Here is a 14360-nt window from a genome sequence, read left to right as displayed (position 1 = left end):
AGTTAGCAACATCCCCCAAAAACCCGAAGAGGAGAGTCCTGGCCCCTAGCCCTGCCAGTGTAGCAGAAATGATGAGGATGATGATGCAGCAGCAGCCGTTCTTCTCTGCGTGAGTAGCTTAATGTTGTTCGTGTGTAATTTACGTTGAGTAGGCTAACCACGTTATTACATTAATGCATGCAAGGTGAACTAGCAAACATCATCATAGCTACATGCGGCTGTCTTCTTGTTTGATGGCAGATGCTCCCTTCACCCTGGCCAAAAAGGCTAAAATGACCAAAGAAAAAGTGGAAAACAGCTAAACATGAGAGGTTTTTGGACAAAGTTTGTGTTTTTTCCATGTTTAAGCACTGCTTCCAGCCAAGAGTGATACCATAAATCCCCTATAGCTGCAGAAAAGGCTAACATTGTTATCTTTTTACAAAAAAACAGCTAAACATGAGAGTTTTTTGGACAAAGTTTGTGTTCTCCATTCTTTAAGCACCGGCACGGTTTCAAAAGTACCGGTTTGGCACCGGTATCGGATAAAACCTAAACGATACCCATCCCTAAACTTGAGTCTGTAGCCAGGATGACAAACAGAGCTCCAAACATTCCTTTAATCTCAGCTATTAATGAATTCATGAATTTCTTCACAAATAAAATCTTAACTATTAGAGTGAAAAAAATACTGATACCAATACTGATGACCATAAAATTTTATTACAGAGATCAGAGCATGCAGTAGGTATTAAAGTTTCTGCACCGCAGTGACTTCAGTGATATCTGTCTAACAGACTCCAATTTGTCTTCTTCACATTCTCAGGTTAATAATGGAGTTCCTCAGGGTTCCATGCTGGGACCAATTCTGTTTATATTTTAAATGCTTCTTCAAGGTATCATTACAAGGCATCGCATACTTCTTGGGTATGCAGATTAACATAGCTCTTTGTAGCCAATTAAATTGCAGGAATGTCTTTAAGACAACACTGAGTCAGGAGTCAGAACAGACTCTACCTGCTGAGGAGACTGAGATCGCAAATTGGATGACATCTCGGGGAGGCACACTGCCGTGAGTTCTCAGAATCGTCTCCTTGAGCACAAGAATGACAACATCACAGAACGCAAGTATGGCGAAGCTCGCGGCTCTCCAACGGGAGAGTGAGAGACCAGTGTTGGACTGTAGAACTGCTTTGAAATTCATATGAGCTGTTCGCACTAAAGTAAAAAGCACCATCACTTATGTGGATACCCTCTCGGCGCCAGCTGCGGTCTCAAGGCTGGAGCCGAACAACAACACCCTGATAACGACTGTGTTTAGTCTGTTCCTTCCCATTCCATGCAAGGCCACCTGGGTTGGCTGGAAGACTGTTTACTTAGCCTGGCAGGGCGAAGGACACTGTCTCAGCTGAACTCTGGACACACACACATACATATACACTGATATGCACACACTCATCCCGCCTCCCTTTCCAAACGCCTTCGACGCTTATTCCCTTCCGATGCTGACGGTGGATCAAGGAGACCAGCGCACAGGCTGCAGGCCCGGATGTGCTGTCTAAATCGGCTGTCTCTCACCCTTTACCCCCCCCCCCCCCCCCCCCTGTTGCTTGTCATGTGTTTCTTTGGTGTATTAAGAGTGTTTTCATGTGCAGAGGTGTTTTTTTCTGTTCTCAAACTGATCTCCCTGTTGGAGCTCAGTCTGGGGGGAGTTATTTTTCCTCCTTATCTTTCCTTATGTGGTGCATTTTCCATTGTTATACCTCTCTGACCTGTCTTCCCCATGTGATGTTTGTGTAATGTATGTATGGTCGGAGGGTAAGATGGCGCCGCCATTGCGTGCAATAGGTCGGCAGCCTTGTGAAATTTCCCCTTGTGGGACTAATAAAGGTATATCAATGAAAGTGGAAACTCCAGAAACCTTTTGCATGAAGGTGTAGCTGCTGTACAGTGGCATGTTATGTTTTTCAGGAACTAGTTCACCAGTTCTTCACAGTCAGAAACGTCTTTCTAAATACTGTGAGTGTTTTTGAAGCTCAGCTTTGGGTACTGATGTTCTCCTCATGAACTGGCTTCGGTACACCCTTTGACCCACCGTCTCAAATGTTTGTCTGACCAGAGAGACGTGTGGAGATAATCCATGCAAATCAGGATATTTTCCATTCAAATGTGTTCCTGGTACACCCTGTTTTTGTTTTCTTACAGTCTCATCATTCCAAACACCAAGCAGATCTGATTTGCACATCACATTTGTTAGGACGCTGTTAATGAACAGGGGAGTGTCACTTTCTCTCTGAGCTGATCAGGTCTTTGAACTGTTCTGTGCTCTTCATTTAAATCCAGACGTGATCACATTTTCAAACTGTAGCTCCTAAACTGTGGAACAGCTTTCCTCTGGTCACTGAATCATTGGAAAAAAAACCTTTGCAGTTTGCAGTGATTTGTATCGTGTTTTAAGAAAAAAGAAAATTCTTACTAATTGCTAAACTGATTTAACCAATCAACAAATATGAGATGTGAGCCTCTCCCAGCTGTCACTAGGTCAGCTGATCCAGGCTTAAATAACTTTTAATGTAAAAGTAGTTTTATTTCCTTTTCCTGCTGCAGCTGAGAAGGAGGATACTCTGCTTTTCCATTGGCTGTGCTTTGCATGTACATCACAGGTGTTACTGAAACAGAGTAAATCAGCAGCTCTGTGTTTGATCCTCCATCAGCTCTTCACTGTAATCCAGATCTCCTAACATGATGCTCTGCTCCGGACTCAGCAGCACACTGTGTGAGTACAACACACTGATAATCCTTTATTTATACATGAAATCAGCTGCACATGTTCAGTCTAATCCTTTTCTAGCTTTCCACTGTGCTGCACTGTGACATGCTTTTCTTTCTGCTTTATTGGATCAGTCAGTCTAACATCCTAAATACATGTTTGCATCACCTCAGCAGGACAGTTAGGCTTCACAGAGTCCTGAGAGGAATTCATGGCTGATCATTTACTTTGAAGAGTTGAAGTCAAACTGTCAACACAAATAAGTTTATTGACAAAAGTTGGAAACATGAAGAGAATAAATGTGTCATTGAAATCTGCTGTTTAGAAAGAGTTTTCACAGAATCCAGGTGTGAATGAAAGCAGCAGCTTTCTCCTGTTTGGTTTTCATTTCTGTTTCATGTTTTGAGGTGAATTAAACTTGATATCAAACACACAGTCTGACACTGAGCTTTCTTTCTGTCTCTTTCAGTGCTGGCAGCAACCTGTTCACTCATCACTTCAGGTAAATGCTGTTTTACTGCTTCTTATATTTTGGTCATAAAGAGCCTTTCTGTTAACGTTCTCATTGTTAGAGCTCACCTCTTCTTCTTCTGTCTGTAACTACTAAATATTGTATTTGTGTGATCTAAAATCTATACTCTATCCTTCACAAACACCTTTTTAAAATCTTATTTCTGTTTCCAGTGAAAATGAAATGAAACCTGTCTGGTGGCTGCTGGGGCGGGTGGGGTGGGTTCTGGATGTTGTGGGGCTCCTTGTTGACATGTGGGAGGAAATCAGGGATAGAAGCTTTGGATTGCAAACTGGGGGGGCACTCCACTTCTTTAAGGAGCAGGTCCGGAGGGGGGGTTCCAACCTCAGAAGGAAACGCACCCCTCGTCCTCGTCCACACCCAGAAATACTTTGCAGTGTCAAATACTATGAATTTGCAGAAATACAATGATTTAGCAGAAACACTGTGACTTGGTAGAGATACTATGATTTACATGAAATACTTTGACTTAGCAGAAATACTATAATCTAGCAAAAATAGTCAAACATAGCAGAAATTCTGTCATCGAGCAGAATTACTATGATTTAGCAGAAATGTGTGAATGCCTGTGAGGCGTTCTCACAAATATGAAATAAACACACATGTAAGCTGAGACTCTCTAAAGAAACAGCATTGTTGTTGTTCGGCTTTTCATTTCGCCGTTTGTTGATTCACTCGAAGAACAAGTAGCGTGATATAATACAGTTTTATTTATATAGCACATTTAAAAACCAAAGCACACCAAAGTGCTTCACAGTAATATGGAGAGTCAGCATAAGTCAATAACAGGGTACAAATCAGGCACTAACAGACCAGAAGAGTTAGATAAATACAAAACCCACTAAGAAGACAAAAACAGCAGTAACATTAATAATAAAATAATAAATTTAATAAAATTTAATAAAAGATTTAAAAGTTAAAAATTTTAGAGATTTAAAAGGGTATTAACTGGTCAGGAAAGCCAAATCAAATAGATATGCTTTCAATCTGGATTTAAAGGACTGGATAGAGTCAATATGGGTCAAGTGATCAGTTTGATATCAATCTTTTGTGATGCACCGTCATACTTACATTATTTGTACAGTACCAATGATTTGCTTTGGTAGCTGCTCAAATTTCACTGCAGGGCAACCTGCATGTGGCGAATAAAGCCTTGATTGATTGATTGATTGATTGATTGATTGAGTGATACCAAAATTAGGGGGAATTTACGACTGTGCGCTATGTGCTTCGAATATTGTGTGTAGTTTTTGTTTTATACAGTTGTCAGTCAGGCCTCTAACTATGAAACAAATTACACTCCAAAAGACCCCGGGCTTCTGAAAAGATGACCCGGGCTTAAGCCCAGCATTTATTTTACATTATACGTTTACATTATTACATTATTATACATTTATTTTTTATTTCAGGCTTTATCAGAGCTGTAGTTTCCTTTCCTCCTCCTGTGACCGCCATATCCACAGGGAGAGTGGTCACCTCTAACGGCCTCAGTGTTCCTCGCCTGAGCTGTGGTAAGATGGAAAATAGTGTCCAAGAATTCACTGCAGATCAAATTCAGACTCTCAGGCTAAATTCAACAAACTTAACAAGTATTGGATGAACTGTTTATAGTTTACAGCCTTTTTATGCACAGTTGCTTATTTTCAGTTTAAATTGTATTTTCCTGATCAACAAACCAACAGTGCATTTATTCTTTCAAAAAAGCTCTGAGGATGTTGGACTGTGTATAAAAATTCAGAAACATTTGATGTAGATTAGAAAGAAAAACACTGACTTAAAGTTTCCTCCTTAATCAGAGTTAATGTAATATCCACTGTGGTGGTGTACAGAGGTAAAATCCTCATTATTTATGGATCTGCAGCATCTGAGTCTGAAACTGAAGCCTTAAACCTGGATTATTGCATGTTGAGTTGTTCCTTTTCTCTCATACTGTGTCTGTATAACAGTGGGTGGAATGATCATTGTGAGGTCAGCTGTGTACAGATGTGGAGGTGAAGTAACCTGCTCTCACGGTGACGCTGAGAACAACGTGAGGAACAGGTGAGCACTGTGGGATGGTAGAAGTGAGCCTTTGATTCAAAAGAAGAAACAAACTAAAACCTGTTGAACAGCTTTAATCAAACTAACAGGAAGTAAATGATTACCTGAAAGTAACTTGTTTCATATCTTTGAGCTGAAAACCAGCTGTTTCTGTCTCCCTGCAGCTGTGATGGAAAAACCGAGTGTGACATAAAGTCAAACATTACTTATGATCCTGGAGTCTGCAAATACCTGGAGACCACCTACGACTGCTTCCCACGTAACGACTCTGTTAAACCTGTGATTAGAAATGACTAATGAACCCAATCTGTACATGAATGATTACAGTTTCTGATGGCATCTGTGTCTGTTTCAGGCCGCAGTGTAACATGTGAAACATCTCAGTCAAACCTTCAGTGTGGTGAGAACACAGCTTCTCTTTCTTTGTACGTTTCCTGCAGTAAAAATATCACCATGGTTACAGTTTGACTCTATGAACTCTTCCTCAGATGAAGGACAGGTTATAGTCGTCTCCTGGGCGAATTATGGTCGCCGTGACAACACCACGTGCTCTCATGGACATCCTGACTCTCAGCTCCAAAATGTTAACTGCTTCTGGTCAGGAAGCATGGACTATGTAACTAACAGGTACAGATGCTGACTCTGTTTCTTCAGCTCTCCATCTTCTCTCAGATGATGCAGTGAATTTTTGCTGATTCACCTTTGACCTGCGTTCACAGCTGTAATGGGACAAACAGATGTACTGTTGAAGCAAAGAACCTAGAAGACCCGTGTGGTGGCATTTATAAGTACCTGGAGGTGTTTTACACTTGTCAGGGTAAGTAACTCAAGTAATAAACTTCTAAAGATAATCTTTTAGGGTCGGTACATTCAGACTTGTTTTTGAAGTGAATGAAAAGGATAATTATTCATCATTTTTAAAAGGTGAACCTTTCTGTGCTGAAAAGAATCAACAGAAAAATCATCAGTCACGAAGATTTCGTCAGTTTGTTTTAGATCCTGAGTGAACACCACGTGATTTAATCATCAAATAAATACAAATATTATAAAATAATGATAAAATAAAAATAAAACCAATCAAAGTGACATTTAAAATTAAAATCAGCTGACATTTAAAAACAGAATTCAAAAAGTGTTTACAAAGTCATTTGAACGAACAAAAGGTACTTTTGCATAAGTCGAACAGAAAATCAAAAAGGACAGAAAACATTATAATGTGGAGACAGAAAGAAAAAGATTAGATGAAAAACAGAAAATGACAATAACAAAGACGAAGAAAACATCAAAAAGTTGATTCTGTTCATCTGGACGAGCTTGTACTCGCCACAGTATTACTCATCGAGTGAATAACTCAATTATAAAAAAAATTCCTGACACATGTTTTGTGCCTCATTGCTTCGTTTAACGCTCAGCTCTGTCATCACGATAGAAATGCAACTGTTTCTCCCAGATTTGCCACTAAAAACAGACCCGCAGCAGAAACCTCACTGGGAGCAGCGTTTGAATAAAACGTATGACGACATTAAGCTCACGCGGCATCAGGGTTCGAACAAAACACTGATAACAGCAGCAGTGGCGACGATGCTGTCAGGTTAATGGGGAGTTTCAGGTTTACTGGTTTTTACTTTAACTGGTTAGATTTGTTTACATGTTCCACTCTCTGTGTTCCAGATGTTTGCCAGTGGGTCTGAAAGTTGAATAAGATTAAAAAAGTCTTTATCTGCAGCTCGTGCAAATTCATAGACTATACGGATCATAATTATCTCCAGACAATAAAATTATTTTACTTACAAGAAAAAAAGACAAAAACAAAAACCTCTCTCCTCGTCTCCAACTTCTGTGTTTGTGTAACATAAATGCGAGCTGATATTTTCTCCGTGCCACCACCAACCAGCCCGACCGACTCTTGAGTTCACCTGCATACACCTGTTCTGTCACGTTCGATTGCAAGGACCGAAGCGCAGAGCAGGTTGACGTTTCTAAACACAGAGTTTATTTACAACACCAGTGAAAGGCAGGGCCGTTTATTTATAATGTGTTGTTATAAGCTGATTAAAAAACACAGCCATCCAGTTACTATGTTACAGCGCCACTGTCAGGCTTCCCGGGCCGCTGACCCAGCGTTTTCAGTTTGGACTTTTGTCAGTGTTTAGTTTTCATGTAGGTTTTCTGTTTTATTGTGTTAGCCTTTTGTCTGTGTGCACTTTGTTCATTTCTACTTCCCAATTTCTCATTAGTTCAGCTGTGTTCTTACCGGTTTCTAATCATCCTCATCATCCAGTCGGTTTCCCTGAGTTCCTGGTATTGTTGTCACCTATTCTGCGTGTGGGCTTCCGTGATGGCTCTTTAACTGGCCAGCATGTCGTGGAGTGGGCGGGAGGTGTCGTCCAACATCGTCCTTATCTTGGACAACATCCACGTCTCAGACACCACCTTAAGGGAGTCCGGCTCCATCCCCACAACATTACTGGCCTTGCAGATCAGTTTATTTAGTCTGTTGGCATCTGTGAACCTCAACCTGTTGTCCCAGCATGCAAGAGCATAGAGGATAGGACTGGCCACAACAGACTGATAGAAAATCCTGAGCATTGTCCAAAACATGCTAAAAGACGCAGAAAATACAGATATCTCTGGCCTTACTGTAGAGTACCCAGTCTAGTTTATTTAATGTGTACTCTGAGGTATTTATAGTCCTTCACCGTGTCCACGTTGACCCCCTGGTTTGAAACACAGGTCGCAGGTTTCCTGGTCCTCCTAAAGTCCACAATCAGGGTTTTTGTCACACTGAGCTGCAGATGATTCTGCTCGCACCATGTGACAGAGGAGTCGACCGCAGCCTGGTACTCCATCTCATCACTCTCACTGATGCATCCAACCGCTGCAGAGTCATCAGCAAACTTCTGAAGATGGAGGTCTCTGTGCAGTGGCTGAAGTCTGTGGTGTAGAAAGTGAAGAGGGGAGAGGATGGTCCCTTGTGTTGCCTCTGTGTTCCTGATCACATTGTCAGACACAAAGTGTTGAAGACGCACATATTGTGGTCTTCCTGTCAGGTAATCAACAATCCAGGACACCGCAGAGGCATCTACCTGCATCACTATCAGTTTATCACCCAGGAGGGTCGGCCTGATGGTGTTGAATGCACTGGATAGTCAAAAAACACGACCCTCACAGTGCTCACCGGTTGGTCCAGATGGGCGTAGACACGACTGAGCGTGTTTGGTACAGGAAAGAGGGATGACGTCTTCCACAGCGCTGGTGCACAGGCCTCGAGGACACCGGGACTCACCCTGTCTGGTCTTTCAGGCTTTTTTAGTGGAGTCTTTCATTTGTCTCTGAACCTGGTGCTAGGTAAAAGTTACAGGTGGAGCAGGAGTGTCAGGACTTTCACAGTATGCTAAGGTGCAATGAGGAGAAAGAGGGAGAGAGAGTGGTGTGGCTTTGGACTGTAGGCTGACTACAGTTAAGTCAGTCGGGGGGTGAGCGTTACCTGCAGTGTCAAATCTGTAGAAGAACAAATTCAACCTGTTGGCTCTGTCTTCACGGCCCTCAGCTCTGCTTTTGAATGGCGTGAGTCCAGTGACGCTTTTCAGGACTTTTCAAGCTCCTTAGACTACCGTGACCTGGGTGACTGAGAACCTACAAAGACATATCTTCATGCCACTCCAGAGCTTTCTCATGTTGTTCTGCTGGAGTTCCCACTCCAGCTTTCTCCTGCAACTGTCCATAGCCTCTCTGATCTTGCCCTCCAATAAAACCGAAACCCTTTTCACCTCCTCTCTGTGGCCCTCTTTTTATCGTTGAGGAGAGCTGTGATGTTCTTTCACCCACGGCTTGTTATCCGAATAGCAATGTATAGTCCGAGCTGAGATAATGGAGTCGGTGCAGACGGTTATGTAATCACTGATACACTCAATGTCCTGTGGGGCTCACAACGTATCTGCCTGTTGCCTCATAACAAGTTCTCTCTCAGCTGGTAAAACAGACGACATACTGTGTGAAAGTTGGAAGTATAGCATTCAAAGTGATGTAGTGGAAGTCATCCAAGATAGCTATGAAGGCATAGAGTGCTGAGTCTGTAACCAGGTATCGCAGAATGAATAATGTCAAATGAACCTCATCAGCTTAAATTCAAATAGACTCAGTAGTGGAACACGGCTGGGTATTTTCTTTGTCTTTTGAGGAATTATTAATCTGATTATCGACCTTCTACCTTTACAATTATTTTGCAGCTTCCTGCCCTCCTGGTTGGACTTGGTTTGCAGGTCGCTGTTTCATCGTTAACAGCAGCATGAAGACTTGGACTGATGCTGAGGTACATCAGAAATAGCAGCAGCTGTATATGTACATGTTATATATGGGACATGTTCTAATAAAAAGCTTCCTGCTGTGAGAATCATTCAGTGAAAGAAGACTTGCTTTATATTAATATTCACACACAGTTTGAAGTGCAGCTGATTATTGCTGCAGCGTCACAGCCCTGCACTAACAGCTTTATGCTGATACATGCAGTGCAGTAATGTTCATGCAGTGATGTCTGTGAAGGTTCTCAGTCATCCAGGTCATCGTAGTCAAAGGAGCTTGCAAAGAAAAGCGTCTGGACTTCTTCCAGATATAAACCTAGTGGGAGTATCCCCCCACAGGGGGACAAAAGGACCCCCTGATGATCATCAGGGGGTCCTTTTGTCCCACTGTAAGAAGTGCAGTTTCGGTAGAATGAGCCTATATCTGGGACTCTCCACCATTTGACCTTAGAACCGAAGAAGCTTCTCGGATGAGAGGTGAAACGTCTTCAAGTAAACTTAAAGAAGTCCAGACGCTTTTCTTTGCAAGCTCCTTTGACTTCATGCAGTGATGTTCAGAATTCAGAGCAAACATTCCCTCCTCGTGTCTCTTCTATTCATCAGCTCTCTCTTTGCTGCCTTCATCAAACTCACTTTATCTTTGATTTTAAATGCATTCTCACACTTTTCATCTTCTGTGCACCTCATCTTCCTCCTCAGAGTTCCTGTCAGACACTCGGTGGACATCTGGCCTCATTCCACAGCACAGCTGAGTACACCTTCATCAGAGCGCTCACTCGCACAGCAGCAGGGTCATATCCACCAGCTTGGGTTGGAGGCAACGACAGAGAGACTGTAAGTGTTTCATAGATAAAGAGGATGAGCTGCAGCTGTTTCTGATATTTCACATTTTTCTCTTCATATTCATCAGTTTGATTCAAAGGTCAACATGTGACAGACTGATTAATCAGGACTTGGTTCCTGGAGACAGATGTTGCTGTTGACTTGACTTTTCTTTTCATTTTTTACCTCCACAAACAAAATGAACCTTCATTGTCTTCGAGTGGTGTAAGAGGTCTCATGTCTGCACTCTCAGCATAGATGCATCAAAGTACATCAGAACAAACTGGACTTTATTCTTCCAGGAAACTGTGTGGACGTGGAGTGATGGTTCCCAGTTTGACTTCATAAACTGGGCCAGTGGACAACCAGACAACTCTGGAGGAGGAGAAGACTGTATGGAGATAAACCTTGGAGGTACAAACTGAAAGTGGGCCTGTTGATGAAATGTGTTTGGTTTTTATATTGACTAAAGTCATGTAATCTTAGGTCTTTATAAGAACTGTTTGTTCTTTTTACATTAGAGAAGAAGAAAACATTTACAGCACAGACCTCTGATTTTATTTCTTTTATTTCTTTGTTCATTTTCATTCAGTCAACGACTCAGGGTGTGACTCACAGAGACGGTTTGTTTGTGTCAGAGGTCCATAACTGCTCCTTCGTGTCCTGACACATCTGACATGATGATGTCACAGCCTCACTGCTGATGTCACTTCCAGCAGGATGTCAAGCCTCGATGACATCACTGCTCGAAGATTTATTGATAAATATGATTTCATATCACAATAAACAGGAAAATAAATTCAATAAAATTTAAAGGAATTGAAATGTTGACCTGAAAGTGAGTCATTCATGCTTCAAATCATCATCTGATCATTTTAATAAACCTGAAAACGAGCTGCTTTCTGTCTCCCTGCAGCTGTGATGGAAAAACCTGTGTGACATAAATACAGCATCAGTACTTCTGATCCTGGGATCTCATCAACTGATGCTGATAACGCAGTTATTTTTAAATCTGAAGAAAAGAATAAGCTTAATCATATTTGTGTAAAATTATATATTTATCTTTTTTTGCAACTTTACCATACCGTACCAGCTTTACTTATAAAGCACTTTAACACAAAACCAGAGATCACAAAGTGCTGCACATATACAAATAGCATAAACAAACAACAACAACAAATTAAATGATTAAATAAAATAATAAAACATGTTAAAAAAGTCATATTGAGTCAGCCCCTTACAAGAGCAAATAAATGTGTCTTAAGAAGAGTTTTAAACTCAGAAAGAGAAGAGGCCTGTCTTACATGCACGCTCACGTCTACATCTACTGACTGAAACCAGCCCACTGAGGAACAATGGGCTGGGAGGTCAGTTCCTTAATCTTAATTATGCAAATTCTCATGACCACTGACCAAAACCCACTGACCAAAGGCCATGAGTCCCATTGACAGAGAGTTGGGGAATGGCTGCAATCACAGCATTGTATGATGGTGACAGATGGTCCCTTAGGCCCCTCCTCGATTCAGAGATGGTCTTTCCCTTTTCACGTGAATGGCCTCCTTGACTCCGCCCTCAAACCAGCGTTCCTCCCTATCCAGGATGTTACATCCTCATCATAGCCAGTGGTGTAATGTGATTATTTTGTTCCAGTTAAAAGACGCGCTGCAGCAGTTTGCACAACCTGCAGACGTCTAATGGATGCATCACTAACCCCACAGTAAAGTGCGTTACAGTAATCCAGCCTAGATGTAACAAAGGCAGGGATTACAGTTTCAAAAAGCTGCTTTGATAAGATGGGCTTTATTTTGGCTAACTGTCACAAATGAAAGAAGCTTGATGTCAGGTTTATATAGTGGATTGTCATAGAAATATCTACTCATATATGCTTAGAGTTTTATAATCAATGTCATGTTGGTAGAGGTTTGATCCTTAATAGTCTGCAAAGACTTTGTGCCAGAACACCCTGGCATGCACACCCACACCCTGGGAGCATGGGAGAGGTCGTACCCCCCCCACACACACACACACACACTTACACAACGCACAGGCAAGGTACTCTGTGTGTGTATCTATACGTGATATGTTAATGAACCTGTGTATATTCATGTAACCTCAATAAAAGAGCAGTGTTACGGGGGAGCGGACGAGAGTCTGACGGAGGTCAAGTGGGTGGAACGACACTTCCAGGCAGGCCTCCCTCATGCATGAGTAACACAGAGAACTTTCCCTACTTGTGTCTTGCTTTTGCTGTGTAGTAAATTGTCTTGAACGTTTCAGCGAATGGGTTTAAGCTACAAACCACTTGATCTTACAAAAGCAGTGACCTAAACTTTCCCAAATGAACAAACATTAACAGAATGTGCCGTCATGTTCACGTATACGTACTGTACTGATCATCATAAATAGGGCTGTAATACCACTTTGTATCACCAGATGGGGGAAAAATTCATGGAACCTTTATTAAACCATTAAAAATTAAAAGGTAAAAACCCTTTAACTATGTTTTTGCTATAATCACAGATGTGACAAATAAGAACAATAAATACAGGACAGAGGTGGGGGTGGGGGGTGGGGGGGTTATATACACAAATACAACCAATAAAATTACAGTTACTGTGAAGCACAGGATACATGACTGAAGATCTGTGTGTGTGTGTGTGTGTGTGTGTGTGTGTGTGTGTGCTGTTAAAGTGCAGCAGGTTCCACTTCACCACTCTAACTGCTGATCCAGTTTTCTAAACTGGAGTTGTGAGAGATGTGACTGTCAGAATTTCTGCTGGTGGAGACAGCTGAGTGATTTTTAGTAGGTCGCTGATTCTTTGAGTTCTCCGGCAGGTCGCTCAGGCAAAAACACGGTCACCTGTAGCTAAAAGGACCCACATGAGGACCTGAGGGGGCAAACTGGCTCATATGGCTCAACACTGCTGCTGTTCAGGATGCAGACAGACTCAGACAGGAGTTTAAAGGGATAAGTGAAAGCTGGAGGTGAGAGAGCGACTCTTCGTGCACAGTAGAACAAAGAGGAGGCTGCTGCAGTGGCTCATACAGAAGATAAATGTGAATGACCTCAGAACAGGAGATTTTTATGTTGTGTGAAAGTTAAATATTAATCAGACTGAACCTAAACTTCTGCCAACAGGTTTACATTTGTGTGTTTTGGATTGAGCAGAAAAAACTCTATTTTATTCTATTGTAATCTTTTATCATAGCCACCTTATTTTATGCAGATATTAAAAAAATCATGTGACCAATTCTTTGTGTATTTTAGTGTAAACAGTAAAATTGTATATGATATAAATTACTTTGGATTTAAGATTTTCTATATTTGACATTTTTACTCTTTAACATGTTTTTGATTCACTTTTTCCTTCTGACTCTTTTGCTGCTGTAACAGGTGAATTTTCCCAGTGTGAGATTAAATAATGTTATTGTATCTTAGTCAGTCTGAATAATGTGATGAAAAGTGTAGTATTTAATATCAGAATAAGGAAATATACATTTATGGATGACACAAACAGATTAATGTTGCTGTGATGACCGTTAGCTGTAAACAGCAATAATCAGAGCTCTGCAAACAGCTGATAACTAGAAACGTGGAGCTTCTAGTAATCGTCTCCATCTAGATCAGAGATGTCAAAGTCATCTTACATGGTGGGCCACATACAGCCTGCTGATCGACCACTGAAAGTCGTCTTTGTGTCTCCACATTTAATCCTGAGACATCTTAATATAAGAAAAAGACGTTATGTATGTTCATACTGAGAGAGACAGAAAAGATGCTGCACTTGAACTCATCACTTTGATCATACAAGGGAGAGATGAGTGAGTGACTGAGGGAGGGGTTAGAGAGGGCTGTCTCTCCATTCAAAGTCAATGAGACTTTATCACCAGAAAAGGTGGAACATTTCAGAAAGGG

At 41.5% G+C, this 14360-nt stretch overlaps 1 protein-coding gene across 2 annotated transcripts in view; it reads left to right on the top strand.

The window, feature by feature from the left end:
* Positions 1-1590: 1590 nt before the first annotated feature.
* LOC146365060 (L-rhamnose-binding lectin SML-like) overlaps positions 1591-14360 on the top strand; it is a 22979-nt gene continuing 10209 nt past the window's right edge. Inside the window, exons 1-12 of one of the 2 annotated variants that reach the window (XM_084918090.1) lie at positions 1591-2755; positions 3219-3251; positions 4691-4792; positions 5228-5321; positions 5486-5580; positions 5677-5721; positions 5810-5948; positions 6041-6138; positions 9551-9633; positions 10322-10456; positions 10747-10858; positions 11037-11269. In XM_084918090.1, the coding sequence (XP_084774216.1) occupies positions 2722-2755; positions 3219-3251; positions 4691-4792; positions 5228-5321; positions 5486-5580; positions 5677-5721; positions 5810-5948; positions 6041-6138; positions 9551-9633; positions 10322-10456; positions 10747-10858; positions 11037-11092 (1026 nt within the window). In that variant the 5' untranslated portion in view covers positions 1591-2721 and the 3' untranslated portion in view covers positions 11093-11269. Of the gene's footprint in view, positions 2756-3218; positions 3252-4690; positions 4793-5227; positions 5322-5485; positions 5581-5676; positions 5722-5809; positions 5949-6040; positions 6139-9550; positions 9634-10321; positions 10457-10746; positions 10859-11036; positions 11270-14360 lie in introns of those variants that run through there. The other variant, XM_084918089.1, reaches the window with a different exon arrangement.

This window comes from Perissodus microlepis, chromosome 20 (genome assembly GCF_051167445.1).
Source record: "Perissodus microlepis isolate ML-2025 ecotype Zambia chromosome 20, ASM5116744v1, whole genome shotgun sequence".
NCBI lineage: Eukaryota > Metazoa > Chordata > Actinopteri > Cichliformes > Cichlidae > Perissodus > Perissodus microlepis.
The sequence above is the reverse complement of the archived record's forward strand: the minus strand, read 5'-3'. Positions and strand labels throughout refer to the sequence as shown.